The 23178-nt window shown below is 38.7% G+C and overlaps 2 protein-coding genes and 1 long non-coding RNA gene across 8 annotated transcripts in view; 1 reads left to right on the top strand and 2 right to left on the bottom strand.

Moving 5' to 3' along the window:
* Positions 1-2825: 2825 nt before the first annotated feature.
* cdv3 (carnitine deficiency-associated gene expressed in ventricle 3) lies at positions 2826-10135 on the top strand. 3 transcript variants are annotated; one of them, XM_084939630.1, is made up of 5 exons: positions 2826-3277; positions 3895-3971; positions 6428-6561; positions 6735-6900; positions 8066-10135. In XM_084939630.1, exons 1-5 carry the CDS (start codon positions 3092-3094, stop codon positions 8190-8192), a joined length of 690 nt encoding a protein of 229 aa, XP_084795756.1. In that variant the 5' UTR covers positions 2826-3091; the 3' UTR covers positions 8193-10135. The 3 variants fall into 3 exon arrangements, with proteins under 3 accessions (XP_084795756.1, XP_084795757.1, XP_084795755.1); XM_084939631.1 differs by having other exon boundaries at positions 2827-3277; positions 3898-3971; positions 6732-6900; XM_084939629.1 differs by having other exon boundaries at positions 2828-3277; positions 6732-6900.
* Positions 9963-20107, bottom strand: LOC146380495 (uncharacterized). 4 transcript variants are annotated; one of them, XR_014801313.1, is made up of 5 exons: positions 20002-20084; positions 12911-12934; positions 12586-12657; positions 12355-12463; positions 9963-10079 (listed from the first exon to the last, which is right to left on the bottom strand). It is a non-coding gene; the product is annotated as an uncharacterized LOC146380495 (long non-coding RNA). The 4 variants fall into 4 exon arrangements; XR_014801312.1 differs by lacking the exon at positions 20002-20084 and adding an exon at positions 14034-14140; XR_014801311.1 differs by lacking the exons at positions 9963-10079; positions 12355-12463; positions 12586-12657; positions 12911-12934 and adding exons at positions 15661-15723; positions 15853-15903; positions 19406-19468; positions 19582-19614 and having other exon boundaries at positions 20002-20107.
* Positions 20108-22166: 2059 nt separating this feature from the next.
* LOC146380494 (uncharacterized) overlaps positions 22167-23178 on the bottom strand; it is a 7011-nt gene continuing 5999 nt past the window's right edge. Inside the window, exons 7-8 of the mRNA XM_084939628.1 lie at positions 22905-22988; positions 22167-22696 (exon numbers count right to left, since the gene is read on the bottom strand). Coding sequence (XP_084795754.1) covers positions 22619-22696; positions 22905-22988 — 162 coding nt within the window. The 3' untranslated portion in view covers positions 22167-22618. The remainder of the gene's footprint in view (positions 22697-22904; positions 22989-23178) is intronic.

The raw sequence follows: 23178 nt of genomic DNA, 5'->3' as shown, positions 1-23178 counted from the left end.
GCTCTGTGCACGTGGGGGTGTGTGTTTGTAATTCTGCTTGTCGGCTTCAGAGGCTGAGCCTTCTTGTGTGTCCTCTGCTGGCAGGCCACACCTGCAAGCTGTTGAGCAATCACTCACCTGGGTGCAATCCGATGATTACTCAGCGACTACTTAAGGTGGAACAGTTCCCAGAAGAAATTGCCGGGGTGTTGCGCTTGCTGTGGTAGTGGGAGCACATGAGGCGCAGCATGGGCGGTGTGTTTGATTCTGTGAGAAATTCAGCTTTATCTTTGAGTTTAAATGATTCTCTGCTGTGCAGATACTCCCTCGCCACGTGTAGGGGAAGTCTGTGTGGGAGAAAGTCTCCGGATATCACCCGCCTGCTTCACTCAGAAAGAAGACACCAAACAATTGACTTTTTTGTGAGCTCAATAAACCTGTTAAACTTTTACTCCTGTATTTGAGTCCAGTTCTGGTTTGGTCCTTGACAAAAACACACACTTTTATTTTGTCCAAATTATTATTCTGGAAAAAAAAAAAAATACAAAATGTTGAAATATACGATCCATTGTGATGTAGTCTCAGTGGAATCACAGCACTACTTGTTTCATTATTTTATTTTCATTTCTAATTTTGCCACTTTCAATTTTCCAGGAATAAATTGGCCAATCAGTTTATCCAAGCAAGTTATAATTACTATTATGTGGATACAGTACAGCAAAAATATAAACAATTTTTTTATATAATAGAAACCAACCAATACAAGCTATTAGAGCCAAAGACATTATAAGAAAGAGACATGATACCCAAGAAGGAAGGAAGGAAGGAAGGAAGGAAAATACAGCAAGGAGTTGGCATTGAAATTTGGTGGAGGGAAAAAAGCTTTTAAACCTTACCGTAGAACATAATCATCAAACTTGTTCAAATTTTATTCCAGATAAGCAGATTTTATGTTCTGTTAACCAACTGAATTAAAGCTAATTTGGATGGCGTTCAAAATAATTGCCAAATATTTACCCCGAGCTTTTACCAAGATAGCAGCCACGTATTGAGACTTGCTTCTAGAGGACAGGCCTCTGTTTTATGGGTTGCAGACAGTGCAAGTGAGGGTACTGCAAATAAAAGCTGCGCTGGACAGACTTTGTGGGGTGACCAGATCCCACCAAATTAAATGTGTAGCCCTGAGTTTGTTTAAATCATGACATTTTGATATACCTAACTTTAAGGAAAAAAAAGAGGTAAACTATTGTGGTTACAGGTCCTACATCACTCAAATGAAGGACAAATAAAAACAATTAAAGCGTTTTTTCCTACTATTGTGATGCCACACTCCACCCTGCTTTCCTATTGACCTGTTTGTGTGGCCGGTCTCATCTGCAGAGGTGGTGTGGCTCATTTCCAGTTGGTGAAAATGGTTAAACCAGGGCTCAGTGAGCCATTGTTCTTTATAAACGCCCTCAGTGCTCAGATGCTGTGTGGCTCCCCTCCCTGAGACATCTTTTGGATTTTGGTGCAAATAAACAACATTGCATACATCATTTCTTCACCCATGCACTTATTTACACCAGTGATTGCATTTGTTACAGACCTTGTGGTTAGTTTAAGCTCTTTCCTTGCTTCTGGATAACATGTGCTGACATATGAGCCCAGCTCTGCTTTTTATAATTAGGGGAACAGTGGTAAACCTTCCCAGGAGTGAACGCTCTACCAAAATTACTCTAAGAGTACACTGATGACCCATCCAGGAGATTGCAAAAGACGCTATCTAAAGACCATGCAGCATTCAACAATACAACAATAGAGTTTTATTCAAGAATAAGAAAGAGACTGGGTATCCATGGGAAAGTCCAAAGGAGAAAACCACTGCTGACCAAAAAAGAACACAAAGAGTCATTTCACATTTTCCAAAAAATATGTGGACCGACAAGGCAAAAGCTGAACCTTTTACAAGGTTTTCACCCCATTGCATCTAGAGTAAAACTAACACAGCATTTCATAAAAAGAAATTCATACCAACAGTCAAACATGGTGGTGGCAGTGTGATGGTCTGGGACTCCTTGCTTTGGCATGACCTTAAACAGGCTGCTCATGCTGGAAAACCTTCCATTGTAGATAAATTAAAACAATTCTGCAAAAAAGTGTTACCCCTCCTTATCTCTGTGATCTGCTTCATATCACCACAGTTTCCCGCTCTCTCAGATCTTCATCTGCCACACCTGCTCGCCTTACCACTATGGGGCACAGAGCTTTCAGTCGCTCTGCTCTTCGGCTCTGGAACTCACTTCTTTCAGCCTTAAGAAATATAGATTCCCTTCCCTTGTTTAAGTCACAACTCAAAACCTACTTGTTTAAACTGGCTTACTCGCTTTTGCTTGCTGTTTTTGTTGGGGGGGGGGGTATTTTTATTTGTTGTTTGTCGTTGTATTTTGCTGGTTTCTGTATTTTAATTTATTAGAATCTATTTTAATCTACTGTTTTATTGATTTCTTTTCTCTTTGTAAGGTGACCTTGAGATTAAGAAAGGCACCCTCAAATAAAATGTATTATTATTATTATTATTATTATTATTATTACAAAATTCCTCCACAGTGATGTGAAACACTCACTGCAAACTCTTAATTGCAGTTCTTGCTGCCATTGGTGGCACAGCCAGTTATTATGTTTAAGGGACGTTTACTTTTCCACATAGGGCCAAGTAGGTTCCATTAATAATAAATCAACACAATTTTACTTTTAAAACTGCGTTTTGTTTGATCTTAAACGTTCCCAGGCAAGTTGCTGGGCAAGTAGGTGGCGCTAATTCACCTTGTTGCTGTTAACCACGAAGAAGAAGAAAGCGGAAGCGAGGAGAAGTGCTTCCGGTTGACGGTACAGATTTGTCAAATAGCCTCTGCATGGCATGGTTGACAGGATAGCTAACGATTGAGGCAGAGGACCGGAGTGAACCTTTTTTTTAGTCAGCTTGTAACAGAAGTTAAGCAGTGAAAGGACTCCAGAGTAACTCCATCTCCTCTGCTCGCTTCACCCGCTGTCCTCTCGGTCTGAGTGCTTATTTTCACGTTTGTCATTGCTCGGTTGTCTGACAGAAGCTAGTTAACGCTGCTCTTTGAAAATGGCGGATGTACCGACTGAGAAGAGCCTGGACGATTTCTTTGCCAAGAGGGATAAAAAGAAGAAGAAAGAGAAGGGGAAGGGGAAGGAGTCCGCCGCGGGGCCCACATCGGCGGCACTGAAGAAGACCAAGAAGGAGAAGGAGAAATCGACTAAAAACGAGAACCAGGACGCTCAGATCGATAAGGTAACCGGCGCTGCTCTGCGATAACTTTTCACATCGCTACCACACACCGGTGTCCGGCCGGGTGTTTGCTCCCGGATCAGAATTAGAGCCTCTGGAAGAGAAGCCCTGCTTGGCGGCAGCCTTTTTCCCCCTCCCTACGTTGTTTTATGAAGTCGGGGTAATAACGTGAGTTTATTTTCTAGGATGATGGAAGGAAAAGCCGGCATATGGTTTCCAGTGGCACAACAATGTGCCACGACGCACGTTTTGAGCTTTTTTTCACGATCTCTGACTTCGAGTGCGATCTTTTAAATATGTTCTGACTTATAAGATTAGATGCAAACATTTTAAATCCACATGTTAATCATGTGCCGGCAGGAGGTAAAGCTGTCAGCCCCCCTCTTTGTATCGTGGTTTCTCCACAAGGCCGAGCCGCCATTTGTTATAAGTTGTTAGCAGATCAGCAGCTTTTTAGCACTTAATAATGTCAGAATATGATCAGGTGACACAGCTGTGTTATCGATTAGCTTTGACGACTTGTCACACACACAATGATGACTGGACTACAGTGATCTTAGAGGCCTGTTAAAGTGTGATTTCACTGTGAGGTGCACGAATTAATGTTTTCCTCTGCCTAGGAGGACGAGGAGTGGAAAGAATTTGAGCACAAAGAAGTGGACTACAGCGGGCTTCGACTCCAGGCTTTGCAGATAAGGTGAGGTTAAAACATGTTTGGTTAAGCTGTGCTTCAGCAGAAGCTTGCAGGAGATGACGCTCCCATACAGATGTTGTTGGGGCAGAGGGTGGAAAGAGAAGTCAAATTTTCAAACAGCAACAGCGCATCCTTCCTGTTTTCAATGAATTAATTCATGGATTAAATGCTGAGAAACACAAGTTGACCCCCTCAGCTGACCCACAACTGGTCGCAGGAGATGGCTGCCCCTCCCTGAACCTGGTTGAGCTGGAGATTTCTTCCTGTTAAAAGGGGTTTTTTTTTCTCCCCACTGTCGCCAACTGCTTACTCATCTGATTGTTGTTTTTCTATGTATTATTGTAGGGTCTGTACTTTACATTATAAAACCCCTTAAGACAGCCGTTTTGTGTTTTTGGTTTTTTGGGGGGTTGTTTTTGCTGCTAGATAAATAAAATACAATTTAATTGAACTTATAATAAATTGCCTCTGTAGAACAGATGTCATACTATTTTATTACTAAGCCACAAACAGCTCAGTTTGATTTAAAATAGTTCAGACATTTCATAATAACTGTTAGTTCATAAAACATTATGTCCTAAGAAAAATTAGTGCTGTTTCAACATTCAGTCAAATGTTATTACAGAAAAATGCTACTGTGATAACACCAAGAAATCCATCAGAAACTCGTTACCTGGAGTTTGTTCTGCAGGTGAAAACAGAAATATTGTGCTAAACTGTCAAAAACGTCCTATTTTTTTTTTAAAAATTTTTTAATAAATAAAAACAAAAATAAATCTGTGACAGATGAAGAGCCGAATCTGTTACTCATATACATTGGTGTAGTATAGCGGGCCATGGCTGGTGTTTGGTAGTAAAACCGATTCGGATTCAGACCTCTGGCTCAGGTTAAATCATCACTTTGGATCACAATGAGATGTAAAGGTGACATCTGACGACCTCACCTGTACCCTCAATAGCGAGTTTTGACACCTCAGTATGTATCTCCAAAAGTTCATCTGGACAGCGTTCAGATGAACAGAATCAACTTTTGGAGATTTACTTACCTGGATGATTGAGCATGCATCAAGACCTCAGTATATATCGTTAAAGGCGTGGTTTGACGACCATTACAATAGTTTTCGGGTCTTTCCAGGGGTAACTGCATAGACAGAGACCACGCTCACTAACTTCAGATTCACAGCCAGTTATTTTGTTCTACAAGAAGGTCTGAAAAAATGCCAGTTCAGAAAAGAGCCTCAAGGTTTTCTCCTAGAACACTTTCAAGGAGTAAAGAGTTGAGGCATCCTGCGGGGTGGACTGAACCCCCGTTGGGCTGTTTCTGGGCTCCGGGCCTTGGTTTTGGGTTTTTTTAAGAGTTTCTGTTCTGAACCTCCACAGTATAAATAATTTGAACCCTTGAGTGAATAAATAAAAGAACAGCTGTTTTAGCTGTGAGGTTAAACAGAGGGAGTGGTGAAAGAAATGCTAATCAGCTGACATGCACCACTGTCAGTGGCTGATTGGAAACAGAACAAACACACAAAAAAACCTCTCCACTGCCATCCTGATTGTTATTTATTGGTGCCGACTTAGAATGTCACAATCGGACTTCCCTAAAATAGGATGGACGAATTTGTCCACACACAAACAGTTCCAAACATTTCACAAGGTGCAACTTTAACCTCAAGATCCAAAAATCATGCCCAATTTAAGTTGACCTTAAAAGGGGATAGCAGGCAATGTCCTTGTGCACCTCTGGACCTCTTCCAGTGTTCCTGCTATTTTTAGATCATTCCCTGGAAGTCCTGTTCTTGCAGCAATGCACACTATGTCTCCTCCACTGTATTAAAACAGCAACTGTTAATCTTCTGTTTCATTTTGAGGAAGAAGACAAAGTCTGGTGAGTAGAGTTGGTCGTAAGCAGTGATTGGGTTGGTCCTACTTCACAGAACAGGCATCCGATGTAATGCTTTTGGGCCTGGGCACGGTCGACACTACCAGCTAACGCTGGAGGTTGCTTGTTGATATGTAGCTGGAGGTCCAGCATCACCAGCGATTAAATATGACAGGTCAGTTTGACACAAAGGTGGAGGTTTCTGCACACTGAAGGGCCCAAGCCAGATGGCCCAGAACAGGACTTTCACAGAGTGATCAAGAAGTATCAATATCCATAGTATTAAAACAGGGTAGAGGTGCACTGCAGTGGGGATGGTAGCCAAATCTGTTTTTTTGTGAGTCTTTGGCTCTGAACCCAAAACTCTAAATCAGCCATGTTTGAATGCTGTCATTTTGGTGATGGAAATAAAAGGAAGCATCTTTGTTTTGCCGTGTAGTAAATGTACAGGGACACACAGGACATGGAGGTTTCTGTCCTAACCTTAGCTGAGTAACTCTGAAGATCAGCTTTGATGCATTCAGTTATATCAGCAGCTGGGCACGTGTTCACCTCTGCTTTACTGCCTCCTGGTTGTTTGTAGTGACGAGAAAGAGGAAGAGGAGTACGAGAAGGAGGAGGTTGGCGAGGATGGAGAGATCATTCTCGTCAGTGGAGAACGAGGTGAAAAAGGTCCCTGGAACAAGTCTGGTGCCGCGCCTCCTCCTGCTCCTGTGGGTGAGTAAACTGATGTAAAATCGACATTTTTTTCTTCCTGGGGGGCCCGAGGGCCTTTATTTGTTAAGGAAACCCTCAAAACCTTTTTTGTTTCAGTCATTTAAATTCAGCTTTTCCATTGTTTTTTGAGCAGCACAGTGATTTTTGTTTTTTGATGCATTTTATTTCAGCAGTAGAGAATGTAGAGGTACCTGAGGCGAAGCCCGCTGGTGTATATCGCCCTCCGGGAGCTCGACTTACCACCACCAAACGAGGCCCCAGCCAGGGCCCTCCTGAAATCTTCAGTGACACACAGTTCCCCTCTCTACTGGCCACCGCCAAGCACGTTGAGACACGCAAGTAAGCAGAGTTTACAGGAAAACAGTTATAATAACATATCTGGATGAGCCTAAGGGCAGAAATATTCTTCAGCTCTGGAAACTGTTTGGCGATTCTTTGTAGATCACTTATTTCACTCTCGCATCTGTGTTAGGGTTGACTTGTGCCATGCGAGTTTTAAGTGGCAGTGTATTCTTGTCTCACAATGATGTTAGCGCTGTAGTCATCACATCCTTATTTTCTCCTGTTTGTGCTGTAGCATCTAGCCTTTGTGTGCCACATAATCCATTTTTGTTAACAGTAGTTGTTTTGATTTGTAATTTTTATTTCCAATATGGTATTTAAATATGTACTAAACTTTGTTCTTAGGCTTGTTATCATTGTCCTGATGCTTTCATTATTGGACACATGGCCTCACGTTTAGAATACTCTGGTATTTAGACAAGTTCATGGTTACTCACAGTCTGAAAAACAAGCCCAAATCATCACCCCTTTCTCCACTGTGCTTGACAGTTACTGTGAGCCATTTGTGCTGATTAGCCAAATGTGGCTCTGTGCACTTTGTCATAACAACATTGTTCCAGAAGTCTTGTAGTTTGTTCACTTGCAACCTTCCAAACAAGCCAAACGTGTTCAGTCTTTGTGCTCTCATGAACTTTTAACTTTTAACATGCTAAGTGAGGCCTGTAGAGTCTGAGGTGTGGTGTGTGGTGACCTTTGAGTGAAAAGTTGCCATATTAGCAACTGAATATTTTCCACTTGTTAATAATCATTCTAACTGCAGAGTGATGGACTTCATATTGTTCGTAAATAGCCGTGTAAACCTTCCCAGATTGATGGGCAGCAACAGTTGTTTCTCTGAGATCATTGCTGATGTCTTTCCTCCTTGGCTTTGTGTTAACACACGCCTGAATGCTCCAGACCAGCAAACTGCCAAAGCTTCTCGTGTTATAGAGGTGCTCACACTTACTTATGATCGGTTGATCAAAGTCATTTGATTAGCAGCAGCCGGCTGCTACTGATCTTCTCGATAGCTACGAAAGTAGTAAGGGGGTACTTTGTTTTTCACTGGACATAAAGCGTCTAAAGGCTCAGTTATGCAGGAATGATTATACTATGGTGCCACCATAATTACACTAAATAATGCTGCTTTCGCTCCTTGAATGACCTGATGTTTGTGTTTCAGGGACAGAGAAATGGAGAAGACCTTCGAGGTTGTGAAACACAGGAACCGTGGCAGAGAGGAGACCGGTGGCGCTTCTATGCAGCACTTGCAGCTCGACAACCAGTACGCCATCCTGGGGGATAAGTAGAGCGGCGTCCCTCTGTCCCCTGGCCCCTCCAGCACGGTCCTGCCCAGCCCCTTTGAAGGAAGCTGATCCCAAAGCTGTGTGGACTGCAGTCCTGACAGAGCTCACGGTGCCACCATCACCACACACAACACACAGCCCCATACACACACACACACACACACACAACACCCCACCACTGCAGCACATACAGTGACACGCCCTTTAAAAAGATCAGTAAACACACTTCACATACATTTGGTTGGCAAAACTGAAGGACTGCATCTGAAGGGGCTGAAAGAGGGAACCACCGAAACGGAATTAGGAAATACACCCAAACGTACTGCAGCAGCAACAAAAAGGCGACACAGGTGTCCTTTGTGGATTGTACTCAGAGCAGCGGTTGTGTGGCGCAACTTCTCTCTGGACTTGCTTTGAGAAAAGCCACAGAGGATCGAAGATGACTTTAGGCAAGATGATTTTACAAACTTATGTGAGAATATCTATTTTTTTGCAAGATCGCTATAACCCGCGGTTATTTTGAGGTGTATTTTTGTTCTTTTTTTCTTGAGTTGCGGTTGGGACTTTGAGAGCGGGGATACTACCTCAGCAGCATAGCTGGTGGTGACCATGTGGACTGAGCTTCTTCTTTTTTTTTTTCCCCTACCCTCACTGTGGTGGAGATGGGAAGGGGGGAGGGGCGAACACCAACCTCCCCCCACCCCCTTCCCCTCCCTCTGCTACAAGTTGACCATCAGGCTCTTTAATTTAGAAACGTGAAACATTGTTCTTTTTCTTCTTCTCTTTTCCTTTTAAATTCACGATGACAACACTCTGCAGAGAGCAATGGACAAGAAGCGATAGGTTGCGGTCCTCATTTAGATGTTTCTTTATAAAGTGGCCTTACTGGTAGAGAGAAACTGCATTGTCATCTGAAGTGAAGTGCTGTCTCAACGGGCTGTTGCCTGCCTCCGGATCTCACCACTTTGCTAAAAAAAAAAAGACACAAAAAACATGCAAAAGAAAAACAAACTCAAGAATGTAGTGCTGTTTTAGTTTGCCTGATGATTACAACTACTAACTGTCTTTCATATCCACTGTTTGATTCTGCTGCCCTTTTTCTCATTGAGCATCAGATGAGTCATTAAAGCTTGTTTCTAATCTGAAACCAGCCTTTTGGTAACAAATGCTTTCCTGTGGTCTGAGTGATTGGAAACCACTTTCAAATGCTGATTTCTTGATGATGTTTGACCATACTGACTAAACCCCCCGATTTTTAAGGCTTTTGTGTTTTTTCCTCACAGGTAATCCAAAAATCGCAGTCCTCATGTAAAACAGGTAGCTTGTGCAGCTGTGCAACACCCAGTTAATATCCAGTGGGCTTTAAAGCAGTGTGTTTAGAAACATAAAGAAATGAAGTTATGTTGTGTATGTTCTTCCCATGAATATGTTAGGGAGCATTGATACCTGCTGGGACATCCTGCTGGGTAATATTTGTGATGAAAAAGACCCTCAACACAGAAAAAAAAATAAAGTGATCCTTGTGAATTTAGTCTTGTCTGAATCCTTGAAGCTGTAAACGCCTGACTTGTGTTAATCTGATGTCCCCTCGATTATTGATTCCTATGTTGTCTCATTTTGTCAGAGTAGATGTTTTTTGTCCAGACACACAAGTTCCAGCTCTTGGGTGAAAAACACATTTTAAATGACCTTATACATGCATAACAACAAATAAGAGAAACGTCTTCTTTTTTTTAAATACAGCCTTTTAATGTTTATTCAGAGAAGGCAGTGAAACTAACAGAAAACTGGTGGTCTGTCTCTGGGAGGTTTCATGTTTTCATCTTTTTAGCGTCTCTTGGATACGTCTTCTTTCGCTGTTGCTTCCAATGACATGTTGTGATGAACAGTCTATAAAGTATACAGAGGAAAAAATAAATAAAATGATTTCAGTTAATTGCCACACAGTCTCAGCTGTCTTGTCCATGTTATTTCAGATAAAATGCTGTTGTAAGACATGAAATCTGTGCTGATGGTGTGTTACCTCTGTTGAAGGAGTAGAATTACTTTTAAAGGGGATGCACGATCCTATGAGGAAACTCCTCATAGGATCGTGCATCCCCTGACAGCCAAATGACTCAACTGACTTTCAAAATTTAAAAGAACCCACCCCCCACCAAACACACTCAGGGTCTGGCTTATATGTCTGGATTTGACATACAACTCGAACATTTTACTCCCAATTCTCCTCCCACAGAGGTTGATTATCTTTTTAATACTTTTACATCTACACTGCGTATGACTCTGAAAGAAAAAAATAAAACAAAGCAAAACCTTAAATCAGACATACTTGACTCTTAAATTTGCATTTTAAAGCAGATGACTCGTAAGCTGCTGTGGAACTGGCGTGTGATTAATTTGTTTTATTTGTATTTTTGTAAAAAGCCCTGCGTAAAGCTAGAACATCTTACTACTCATCACCGATTGAAGAAAATAAAAACAACTCTGAGCGGAGCATTCATTTAACCTTAACTTTTAATGACTTGAATTTATTTGCAAATAAAATTTTAAAAGAAAATGTTTATAGAAAAAAATATTCATAACCTCAGTCTCTCAGAAGTAACATTATCTACAGCTACTTTCAATACCATTAATATTTATTTAGTCTATTTCTCCAATTGATCTTTCTGAGTTCAGTAATTATTCCTCCAAACCATCATCGTGTCTTTTAGACCTAATTCCTACAAGACTCCGCAAAGAAGTCCTGCCATTAATTAATGCTTAAATTTTAAATATGATCAACCTATCTCTAATAATCGGCTATGTACCACAGGCCTTCAAGCTCACAGTAATTAAGCCACTACTTAAAAAGCCATCACTTGCCTCAGCTGTTTTAGGTAATTATAGGCCAATCTCCAACCTTCCTTTCATATCAAACATCCTTGAAAGAGTAGTTGTCAAACAGCTAACAGATCATCTGCAGAGGAGTGGCTTATTTGAAGAGTTTCAGTCAGGTTTCAGAGCTCATCACAGCACAGAAACAGCTTTAGTGAAGGTTACAAATGATCTTATGTCCTCTGACAGTGGACTCATCTCTGTGTTTGTCCTGCTAGACCTTAGTGCAGCATTCGATACTGTCAACTGTAATATTTTATTACACAGATTAGAACATGCAGTCGGTATTACAGGTACTGCGCTGCAGTGATTAGAATCATTTCTATCTAATAGGCTCCAATTTGTTCATGTAAATGAGGAGTCCTCTTCACACACTAAGGTTAATTATGGAGTACCACAGGGTTCCCTGCGCGGACCATTTCTGTTTACCATTTACATGCTTCCCTTAGGCAGCAGCATCTGAAGCCATAGCGTACATTTTCACTTCTATCCAGGTGACACCCAACTTTATTTATCCCTGAAGCCACGTAACACACACCAATTAGTTAAACTGCAGGAATTTCTATTAACATAACATAACAGAGAGATCTGGATGTCCTCTAATTTCCTGCTTCTAAATCCAGTTAAAACAGACGTTATTGTAACTTTCTGGTTATGGTATCTAACCAGAAATTTACTCTGGATAGTATTACTTTGGCCTCCAGTAACATTGTGAGGATTCATATAGTTAGGGCTGGATCAGGTAACCCTGAATCCTCTTTTAGTTACCCTAGGCTGCTGGGGGTCTTCCAATGATGCATTGAGTTTTTCTTTTTCACTTACCTCGTGTTTTATACACCACTCTGCATTTAGTCTTTAGTTATTATTAATCTCTGGCTCTGTTCCACGGCATATTTTTGTCCTGTCTTCCTCCCCTACACTCCATACTTGTGGCAGCAGATGTCCACCCCTTCCCAATCCTGGGTATGTCGGAGGGGAGTTTTTTTCTTACCACTGTTGTCAAAGTACTCGCTCACCTGATTGTCTGATGACCAGATTTTTTGTTTTTTTCTGTTTTCTCTGTATTATTCTAGGGTCTTTACAGTATAAAGTGCCATCAGGGAACTGCTGTAATTTGGCACTAAATAACAGAAAAATAATTAAAACTGAATTTGGTCAGAGTAGGTGTTTTGTTGTTGTTTCATCTCTTAAGTAACAAATAGATTTTAAATGACCTTATACAAAGCATAATAACAAATAAGAGAAACTTTTTAATTATAGGTTTCTAATGTGTATTCAGAGAAGACTATACCATCAGTCGAACGGTGTCTTTCTTTGTGAAGTTTTTAGAGCACATTTGGTGCGTCTTCTTTCACTGTTGGTTCAACTGTTGCTTCCACTGTATTGTTGTGATGAACGGCCTATATAATATACAGGAGGAAAATAAAATTATTTGCCATACGTTCTCAGCTGTCTTGTCAGTGTTATTTCAGATTAAATGTTGTTGTAAGACATTATGAAAGCTGTGTTGAAGGTGTTTTACCTGTGTACCATTTCTAGGTGATGAACGAGTATTATTAGAGGATAGAGAATGCCAGAAAGAGGTGGGTATTCTCTGAAATGCATTGGATTACATTAGTTACAGGCTTTTAAACTTAACCTTTCCCCCAACATCTAAATCAAATCTAATCTACAAATAGTTTTACACATCATCAAACCAAGAAATGCAAGATATGTCAAGTTTTGTAATATTTTAACAATTCGTCAGGGTACCTTTGGTAATCTTTACTTAAACCGATAAACATGAAAATATAAAACATTAGAAATACTGGTTGATGTTTCTGGTGTTTTATTAATGTAGTACTTACGGTAGGTGTAGCTCTAGCTGAATGCTAGAATGACAAAGAACAACTTTAAGTCTTCTTAAAATAAACCATTTGATGTTTAAGAAGAAGAAACATTTTAATAAAACGAAACAAAAAAAAGTAATTATGGAAGCTGCACAAAAAAAGGTGGAAATAAAAAGATTTCATATTTTTCTCTCTTTCTGGACACTGATGACACTGAAGTTGGAAATGTAAGTTGTAAAAACTAAAGGGACAAAGATTTAATATTAAAATAGCTATAGCCTATGTTTTTCATGATCTGTATATGACCTATATAAAATCACACCATCTATTGCAAATAATAAATTAAGATGACTTTAAGCTGGCAAAAATTCCTTATTTTTGTGCTGAGTTTATCTACTTTTGTTTTGCTCATTTTAGAGGCTGTGATTGGGTGATGTTGTTTCTTAAAGACTGGATTAACCTCCTAAGACCCGAACTCTTAAACGGCATGCATTTTTAATTTCTCTTTGATATTTGGGCTGATTGGGGCCCGATGAATGTAAAAACAAAGAATTACCAGATTTTTTTTTACCTTATTTTTGTTTTTAAGAAAAATAAGAGCCACATATGAGGATATTCGTTTAAAATTTTAATAGAACAGTAGCAGCATAATGTCCTCGTAAGTGGATATCAGGCCCTTGTAGAGCAAAATTGAGTATTTTGGCCTAAATAACCCAAAATGTGATGTCCACATATGTGGACGCCAGGTCCTAGGAGGTTAAGATGTAATGACAAGTGTTTGTATTTACTACTGAATAATGTTAGACAGATCCCAAATTCAGTGCTAGAGGGTTTTTTTTTGCCTCTTTCTTTTCCCTCAGTGCTGAAAGGTCATTGACATTTCAAAGCAAACAAAGCAGCATGAATCACTCCAGCTGGTGAAAAAATATATTTAATTCAAACTTATGTTTACATCTGGAGTCGAACTTACCAGTTAAACAATAGCTTTACAAAACTACAAAAATATAAAATGACATCTAAATATTTATGAAGACTATAATTTGCTATTGGCTCAGTGAGACCATTAGTTCCTTTTCAACCATTTAAATTTCATCCTTTCAGTAAATCCATGAAGATCAAACAGGGATATGAATGTTCTTACCGAAGCTGTGAGAATAAATCCCACCAAACAGAGCAGTGTGAGTCCTCTCATCGTGGATGTGATCAGCCTCCCGTCTGCGCACAGACCTCCTGTTTTATAATGCAAGTGTTTGTAGGTGGAGACTCTTTCAGCTCTTGTTTAACATCAAAGTTCAACTTTGTTAGCAAATGCAAATATGTTTGCACTCACAAAGTCTGCTTTATTCTTCAGAAAACAACATTTTTAGTTTAATATAATTCAGGCCCTTTTTACTTACTGTTTCTTTCTTTCGTTTTATTTTTTATTTTTTTGCTTCTTTCTTAAGTGTTATGTTTGGTTAAAAATGCTCATTTTATTAATTTCATTCTTTTTTTTAATCCACTTTATTAATGATTTTTTTGAACTGGAATAATCCAAATGTAAACTAATAGTGTTAAAAAAGACCAAAACCAGCTTTGGTCTTTGTTCAGACAGGTGTTGTCATGTCGAGTTAGTTTGTATTGGGCTGAATTTGCAGGTTCTCAGCTCTAAAACCAAAATGTAGAGGTCTGGGCATTCCTCTCTACACTGTACCGCATACAGTTGTTAAGTTTGTGTTTAGGAGTTTTGCCTCCTAAACACAAACTTTACACTGGAGAGACCAAACAGCTACTTTATAAACGCATGGCACAACATAGAAGAGCCACCTCCACGGGACAAGACTCGGCTGTCCATCTGCATCTAAAGGACAAAGGTCTCTCTTTTGAGGATGCCAATGTTCATATTTTGGACAGAGGACAGATGGTTTGAAAGAGGAGTGAAAGAAGCCATTTATGTCCACTGTGAATTATCATCTTTGAACAGAGGCGGTGGTTTACGACACCAACTGTCTGCCATCTATAATCCAGTTTTGAGATCCCTTCCCAGGCGTCTTAACGCCCACTCACATCCTGGGCCATCTGACCTCAGGAAATCACATAGGGTGGGGCAATGGGTTCACTATGGGTTCACCTGAAACCTTGGCTGATTGTGACTTGGCTGATGCTCAGCTCAGCAGGGGTGAGTCTAAAAGGGTGGCATGGGGTGGCACCGCCCTTTCTAGACCCACCCTTCTAGACCCCTCTTGGAATCTGATTGCCTACCCTCTAACTCCCACCGTCATTGGTTTAGAAAACTGTCCATCTGAAACTGCCTTATCTTATTGGATCACAGTACTGTCAATCACTCCGCAGAATCACAGTCGCGTTTTGACAACACTGGTGATTGGATCTGCACGTTTCTGCAAGTAATATGCAGAAAAAACACTCTTACATTTAAAATGACTTTTAAAGCTATGAGCTAATATTGATTTTAAAATGTGTAGCTGTTACATTACTGCGTGTGACTAGCTTACTTTATTTTTGATTTGTAATTGTCTAACTGTTAATAGGTTAAATTTGTATGTACTTTTATGTAAAGCTTGTGGTTTGTGAGGGAACAAAGCACTGTAATCAAAGTAACTGCATTTCAAAGTCTAAACATTACATTAAATTTGAGAGCACACATGATTATTATTATTAACCTTAATAAATAAAGAAAACTTTTCCCACAACATAATTTTAGTGTTTATTCAGAGAAGACGGTAACACCAGCAGAATAACGGTCGTCTGTCTCTGTGAAGATTCACTCTTCAACATTTTTAGCATCACACGTCTTCTTTTACTGTTACTTCCACTGTATTGTTGTGATGAACCTATAAAGTGTAAAGAGATAATAAAAGGATTTCAATAAATTGCCACATATTCTCTGTTCTCTCGTCAGTGCTATTCCAGATTAAATGCTGTTGTCCGACATTACAAAAGCTGTGCTGATGGTGTTTTACCTCTGTGGCATTTCCAGCATGAGTAGAATTATTTGGATGCAAGGTCTCGTTCTGAAATGTGTTGGATTACATTAGTTACAGATCTTTAAACTCAATTAATGAAATATGACTTGCTCAATTGATTTTATACATCATTGGTGTATGAACATATTTAAAGAAAGGGCAGTGCTAATTAAAATTGTTCTCCATTTTTTTAAAGTCATGCTACTGTACAGCTCTGCTGCTCCAGGCAGTCGGGTTGAGCAGTTGCACAGATCTTTTTTTTTTTTTAAACCTATCAGCTCATCTGTGGCTGGGACTCTCAGCTTTATTGTTCTTATGTTTTTCTCTGAGTGACACTACACTATAGGGCAGAGTACGCTCTCAATACATCACCAGCCTGTCACAGACAACCAAACTTGCTAACATTCACACCTACGGCCAAATTAAAATATAAAATTATAAGACATAAATACTGGTCATGTTTCTGGTGTTGTACCTCTGCAGTACTTACGCTTGTTGGTTCAGTTGGAAAAGAAAGAGGATTTTCAAGAGGGTGCCAGTGTGTGGCCTAAAATAAAAAATATATACAATAAGCTAATAAGAAGCTTGAGCTTGCTCTTTTACAAAAATCCTTTCAAGTGTGAAAAGAGACAAAAGTAAGTGCAGACAGAAGTTGATGCAAAAAAGAAAGAAATTGAAACATTTTGCTTCTTCTTTTTGGATTCTGAGAACTGAAACTGAATATGTAAATTATGAGACAAAGGTTTAAAACTAACAATAGCTGTAACCTCTGTGTACAACTGTTTCATTATCTGTACTCTAACTTCGTAAAACTGAATTGTTTCTGTCAAATAATGACTTTACATAATTTTAACACACACAGAAACGTAAATTACACAGTTGCACATGGTAACACGGCCAAAAAAAGTCATTATATTTGCTTATGTTTTGATCATTGAGATGCTGTACAAAGCTGTGAGAATAAATCCCACCAAACAGAGCAGTGTGAGTCCTCTCATCGTGGATGTGATCAGCCTCCTGTCTGCACACAGACCTCCTGTTTTATAATGCAAGTGTTTGTAGGTGGAGACTCTTTCAGCCCTTGTTTAATATCAAAGTTCAGCTTTGTTTGTTTGTTAGCAAACGTAAATATGTTTGCATTCTTTACTTTTCTTTATTCTCTACAACATTTTGTACTAGTTTAGTTCAGGCCTTTCTTTCTTGTTTATTTCTGAAGTGTTATGTTTGGTGAAAAACATTCATTTTATTAATGAATTTTTGAAATTGAATAATCCAAATATAAACTAATAGTGTTTAAAAGACCAAAACCAGCTTTAGTCTTTGTTCAGACAGGTGTTGTCATGTTAGTTTGTCAGGGGCTGAATGTGTAGGTTCTGTGGAGACCATCAGCTTTCAAACTTCAGTCTTAAAATAAATTATTTAATGACTGACAAGAAGAAACACTCTGATTTTTTTTTTTTTTTAAAAAGAAGAAAGAAATAATTACAGCTAAGTTAAAATCTGTTAAAATAATGGAAAAGAGATTTTAAACCTTTTCTTTCTTCATACTGAAAACTGAAACCAAATAAGTGAATTATGAAGATCAAAAAGGGGACAAATATTTAATATTAACAACAGGTTTGTATTTGACATGCGTAAAACTGCATCATCCCTGTCAAATAATGACTTGAAATTATTTTAACATGGACAGAAGCACACACTGCAAACCTGCGATGGATGTTAAAGATCAAAAAGCACAAACTGGGTGACGCCAGGACGCTACAGCACAGAGCGAACACCATCCCCACAGACACAGCAGCCAGGGAGGCAGAAGAACATCATATCAAGAAGGCCCTGAGTTAATGTGGTTATCCCAGATGGGAAGGCACCCAAAGAAAGCTCCAGGCGATCCAGGAGAGGACAACTGCCGCCTAAGCGAAAACCCTTAGTGATCTCTTATGTGTCAGGAGTATCAGAATAGAAATAGAAAAAAACTGCGCCAAAAATTGGTCCACCGCAAGGATCAGGTCCCCCGACACAAACGGAGTAACATAGTGCACGCTGTTAAGTGCCAGGAGGATATCCATGATTTATACATCGGGGAAACCAAACAACCTCTGGTGAAGCAGATGGCACAACAGAGAAGAGCTACCTCATCAGGCCAGGACTCTGCAGTCTATTTACACCTAAGGGCCAGTGGACACTCTTTCAAGGATGAGGATGTACACATCCTGGACAGGGAGGAACGCTGGTTTGAGCGCGGAGTCAAGGAGGCCATTTACGTGAAAAGGGAAAGACCACCTCTGAATCGAGGAGGGGGCCTAAGGGTACATCTGTCACCATCTTACAATGCTGTGATTGCAGCCATTCCCCAACTCTCTGTGAATGGTACTCATGGTCATTGATCAGTGGTCTTTGATCAATGGTCATGACAATTTGCATATTAATGATCAAGGAACTCACCTCACAGCCTGTTCATCAGTGGTGCTGGTTTCAATCATTATGCAAATGTACTGTTTATAAGGTTGAGGAAGCCTGCCGTCAGCTGAGACTGAAGAAGTCACTTGGATGAGTGACGAAACGTTTCTCCCACTGAAAACTCTACAGAATCAACCTTTACTTACCTGGATGACTGAGCGTGAAACAAGATAGTCAAAAACGTTATTGTATTTAGTTTTGTTTCGATTATTTTAGATTTTATAATTGTCTGATTTTCACCCCCAAGTTACTGTTTTACTTTAGTGGTGAATAACGGCACTTGTCTCAAAAGTTATCATAAACACTTTTTCGCCCTCGCTCTTTTTTCTTTTTAAATTAACTTATTTGTTGCTGGTGCTTCCTTCAAACTTTTTTTGTGGATTTGGTGTTTAAAACAGCAAAAGGACAAAGTGTAGGTGTTTAAATCAACTACAGTGATGATGCTCCTGAAGAAGCAAGACAGCAGAGTGTCAGTATGGCACCGACTCATTTTGTCAGAGAGGGTGTTTTACGTGTGTTTGGACACGAACGTAATAGATCTTAAATGTGTTTAAAAACACATTTTAAACGATCCTATACAATAAGAAAATCTTTTTCTCACACCATAATTTTAGTGTTTATTCAGAGAAGACAGTAAGAATCACGGTCGTCTGTCTCTGTGAAGATTCGTGTTTCCACATTTTTAGCATCACATGTCTTCTTTCACTGTTGCTGCAGCTGTATTGTTGTGATGAACAACCTATAAAGTGTAAAGAGAAATAAAAAGATTTTAAATAAATTGCCACATATTCTCTGTTCTCTCGTCAGTGCTATTTCAAATTAAATGCTGTTGTCAGACTTTATAAAAGCTGTGTTGATGGTGTTTTACCTCTGTGGCATTTCCAGCATGAGTAGAATTATTTGGATGCAAGGTCTCATTCTGAAATGTGTTGGATTACATCAGTTACAGATCTTTAAACCCAACCCTTCCCCAACATCTAAATAAAATATAACCTGCACAAATAAACAAATAATTTGATACATTTTATCATTTTACACCTTGCAGGACACGCATGGACATATGAATATTGCTTATTTTTGTGGTGTTACTTACTACATGAGTTGGAGCAGTTGGAAAATTGCCAGTGTCTTCAAGAGGATGCCAGTTGCCAGCATTCTAGAGTAAAAAAAATTAAACACACACATTTATATATAATATTATAATGTTATAATTACTGGTGAATAATGCCACTCGTGTCAACAGGTTGTTTTTTTGTTTTTCTAACTTACAGCCGATGATGGTGCTGCGTCTCCTTCATGCAGCTGAAAAGAAAATGGAAAACGCTTTAATAGAATAACAATATACAGATTTAAGTGTTGGAGGTTTTTATTTTTGCCTTTTTCCCCTCAGTGCTGGAAGGTCATTGACATTTCAAAGCAAACAAAGCAGCATTAATCAATTAATCTCAGCGAGTCAGCAGCATGAGACACACTCCAGCTGATTCTTGGTCAAAATAAATAAACAGAAATTAAAAACATACCGGACTAACTAACTAACAACAGTCCTACAATGTTAAAGATGAAATCTAAACATTTATGTAGATTATCACTTGTTATAAGCTCAGTGAGACTGTTAATTCTTTTTAATCATTTAATTTCTTCCTTTCAGGAAATCCACGAACATCAAACAGGTGCATGATATTTTATTACCGAAGCTGTGAGAATAAATCCCACCAAACAGAGCAGTGCGAGTCCTCTCATCGTGGATGTGATCAGCCTCCTGTCTGCACACAGACCTCCTGTTTTATAATGCAAGTGTTTGTAGGTGGAGACTCTTTCACTTCAGCGCTTGTTTAACATCAAAGTTCAACTGTGTTTGTTAGCAAATGTAAATATGTTTGCACTCACAAAGTCTGCATTATTCTTCAGAAAACAAAATTTTTTACTTTAATTTAGACTTTTCAACAGCAGCGAAGATTTAAACATCCCCTGTGACACCTGCTGTCCCAGGTGTCATGTTTACAAGAAAAGGCTGATAATATTTATGCATTTTTAAAAATGTATTCTTACTTCCTGATTGCCTCGTCCTGTCCTCGTGCACCCAGTCGGTTTGTTTTGTATTGAAGGTGTCATTTTGTAAGAGTCAGCAGCTCCCTGTAACAAGCAGGGAGACAGACAACAGACACCTTATATATTCTGCTATAACCCAAAGGTGTCAAAAATAAGGCCCGGGGGCCAGAATCGGCCTGGCAAACACTGCAGAAAATATGAGGAAGTGCATAAATCGTTGGACAGCTTTTCCTGCTGATAACAGCCGTTCATTCTACACCAAAGAAGTTAAGTAATAGATAAATAGTTAAATGACAGAGAAGTGTAGACAGTGTTTTTCACTGTCTACCATTATAACAAAAAAAAAGAAAGAAAATTTTCATTCATCAACTGAATTTTACACATTTATCATAGAAACACTGAGATGTGGTGTTGAACTTGCAGATCTTTATCTTATTTTATGATATCTCAGGGATTAAATGTGGAGTTAAACACCTTTACACGGACAGAAAGTGGAGTTTCACTCGTCTGGCCCACACGTGGCCGTCAGTGTGAAACGAGTTTGACATCACTGCTATAACCTCTCTGTACATCTGTTTCATTAGTACTTGACTTATGTAAAACTGCCTAATCCCTGTCAAATGATACATTTTAATCACATTTACATAGACAAAAGTAGAAAGTGGAAACCTGTGATGGATGTTATAGATCATAATGTTTCAAGAACTCGTTACTTTACACAGATACAGTCAAAGTTACTCTATTTTGTTGAATTTGCTCATTTTAGATGCAGTACTTAGGTGCTGGGTTTTTTTGTTTTTAACAACAGTGTGTGAGAAACACTCCAGCTGATTTATGGTGGAAAAATACATTTATATCAAGCCTAAGTTTAAATCTGCAGTCTCGTTTATCTGGTAGTTAAACAACAGTCCTACAACGATAAAACCGCAAAGAAATAAATACATATATAATGGTTGCTGGAAGATTTTAGCTTCACATATTAGAGTACCATCGGATTAAACTTTATACTGATGTTTTTGTTTTGTGGTGCAACGGCTCAAATTTGATGAATCCAGTATCAAAGTTGAATGAATTTGGTGTTTTCTTACTTTCTATGACTAAGAATACTTTGTTTTGCAGTTGTAAAATTCAACCAGGAACCATTAAGAAATTTAAAAAGACAATAAATGACAGTTTTTTATTAGTGTTTGCTCAAAAATGGGAGTTTGCAGGACTTAACAAGCCAAAAACTAGTTAAGAATTAACTAGTAAACTAGTTCACTAGTTTTAATGTATCTGTCCCAAATGAAAGATCCTGATAAGAAAGACCAGTGAAAATTTCAAGCTATAGTATTTGATCTGTGAAGCGAAAATTTCCCTACACTCATTACATATATTCACACTTTGTATTGATAGAATTTTTATTGAAACCAGCAGAAAAAGTTTTAAAAATTGGCTAATTTGCCAGTATGATGTTTTGTTTTGTTTAACTGAAGCTGTGTGAGTAAATCCCACCAAACAGCGCAGTGTGAGTCGTCTCACCTCGGATGTGATCGGCCTCCTGTCTGCACTTAAAACTGTTTTATAATCCAAGTGTTTGTAGGTGAAGCCTCTTTGACTTCAACTCTTGTTTAACATCAAAGTTCAACTTTGTTTGTTAGCAAATGAAAAAAAAGTCTGCTTTATTCTCTTCAAAACTGAATTTGTTATTAATGTAATTCAGACTTTTCCACATACTTATGAATCCGCTGTTCTCTCTTTTGTAAAATGCCATATTTGAAAGAAAAAGCTTATTTTATTTGTAATTTTTCTCAATGTTAATTATTAAGAAAAATGCCCGTAACAGGATGTCGAGTTAGTTTATCAGGAACTGTTTTTATTTGTTTATTAAAAAAGCAGCAGGACAAAGTATGATCATTAAATACAGTTAGGAGTTCATAGCAACGATGGCACACGTCAGCTCACGTGCATTTGTTATAACAGGCCTGAAATAAACAGCCACTGCCTTTGTGTTAGTAAAATGTGATGAAGTTAGTTTTGTAAATTTACCGTCTCTTTAAAGAAAATGTTCTTTTTGTCTTCATTTGCGTCTCCCCTCGATAATTAATTCCCGTGTTGTCTCATTTTGTCAGAGTAGGTGTTTTTTTGTGTGTCTGGCAGATAATTTGTCAAAAGTTCCAGCTCTACATTTCTAAATGACCTTGGAAAAAGCACGTAACAACAAATATGAGACACTTAACAAATAAAGGAAACTTTTCTCACAACAGACTTTTAATGATTATTTAGGTAAGACAGTAACATGAGCAGAATCACGGTCGTCCACTGTTGCTTCCACTGAAATGTTCTGATGAACGGTCTGTAAATTACACAGAGGGGAAAAAATCAAATGATTTCACTTAACTGTCACAAAATCACACCTATGGTCAGGTTTTTGTGATACTTTTATCTTTTTTAAGACATTTGTTTTAAAATACAATTTTTCAAGGCACTTTGATAATTTTCTTTTACGTGAAATTATGACAAATTATAGATGTGTAAATATAGTGTTGTCGATGGTGTTTTACCTGTGTGTCATTTCCCTCGGCTGATTCAGTTGCATCACGTGTACCTTCAAGGGGACTCCAGCACCCATGGCACAACTCAATTTGCTATCAACATTGAAATAAAATATAATCTACAATAATCTACATTTATACATGAAATATGCATATAAATAATTATGTAAAGACAAAGAAATTCTAAGTCAAGTTTTAAGGTTACACTAATATACAGCACATCTGTGTCACTGTAGCATAAAATTGAAATAAGCAGTTTGAGCATGTTGTGTTAGTAAAAATG

This window comes from Perissodus microlepis, chromosome 9 (genome assembly GCF_051167445.1).
Source record: "Perissodus microlepis isolate ML-2025 ecotype Zambia chromosome 9, ASM5116744v1, whole genome shotgun sequence".
Taxonomy (NCBI): Eukaryota; Metazoa; Chordata; class Actinopteri; order Cichliformes; family Cichlidae; genus Perissodus; species Perissodus microlepis.
The sequence above is the reverse complement of the archived record's forward strand: the minus strand, read 5'-3'. Positions and strand labels throughout refer to the sequence as shown.

Bases quoted from the DNA above. Each gene is read 5' to 3' on its own strand.
- cdv3 (XM_084939629.1), top strand. From the start codon at position 3,092: ATGGCGGATGTACCGACTGAGAAGAGCCTGGACGATTTCTTTGCCAAG. The intron at 3,278-3,894 runs GTAACCGGCGCT...TCCTCTGCCTAG, and splicing joins AGGACGCTCAGATCGATAAG to GAGGACGAGGAGTGGAAAGA. The intron at 6,562-6,731 runs GTGAGTAAACTG...ATTTTATTTCAG, and splicing joins GCCTCCTCCTGCTCCTGTGG to CAGTAGAGAATGTAGAGGTA.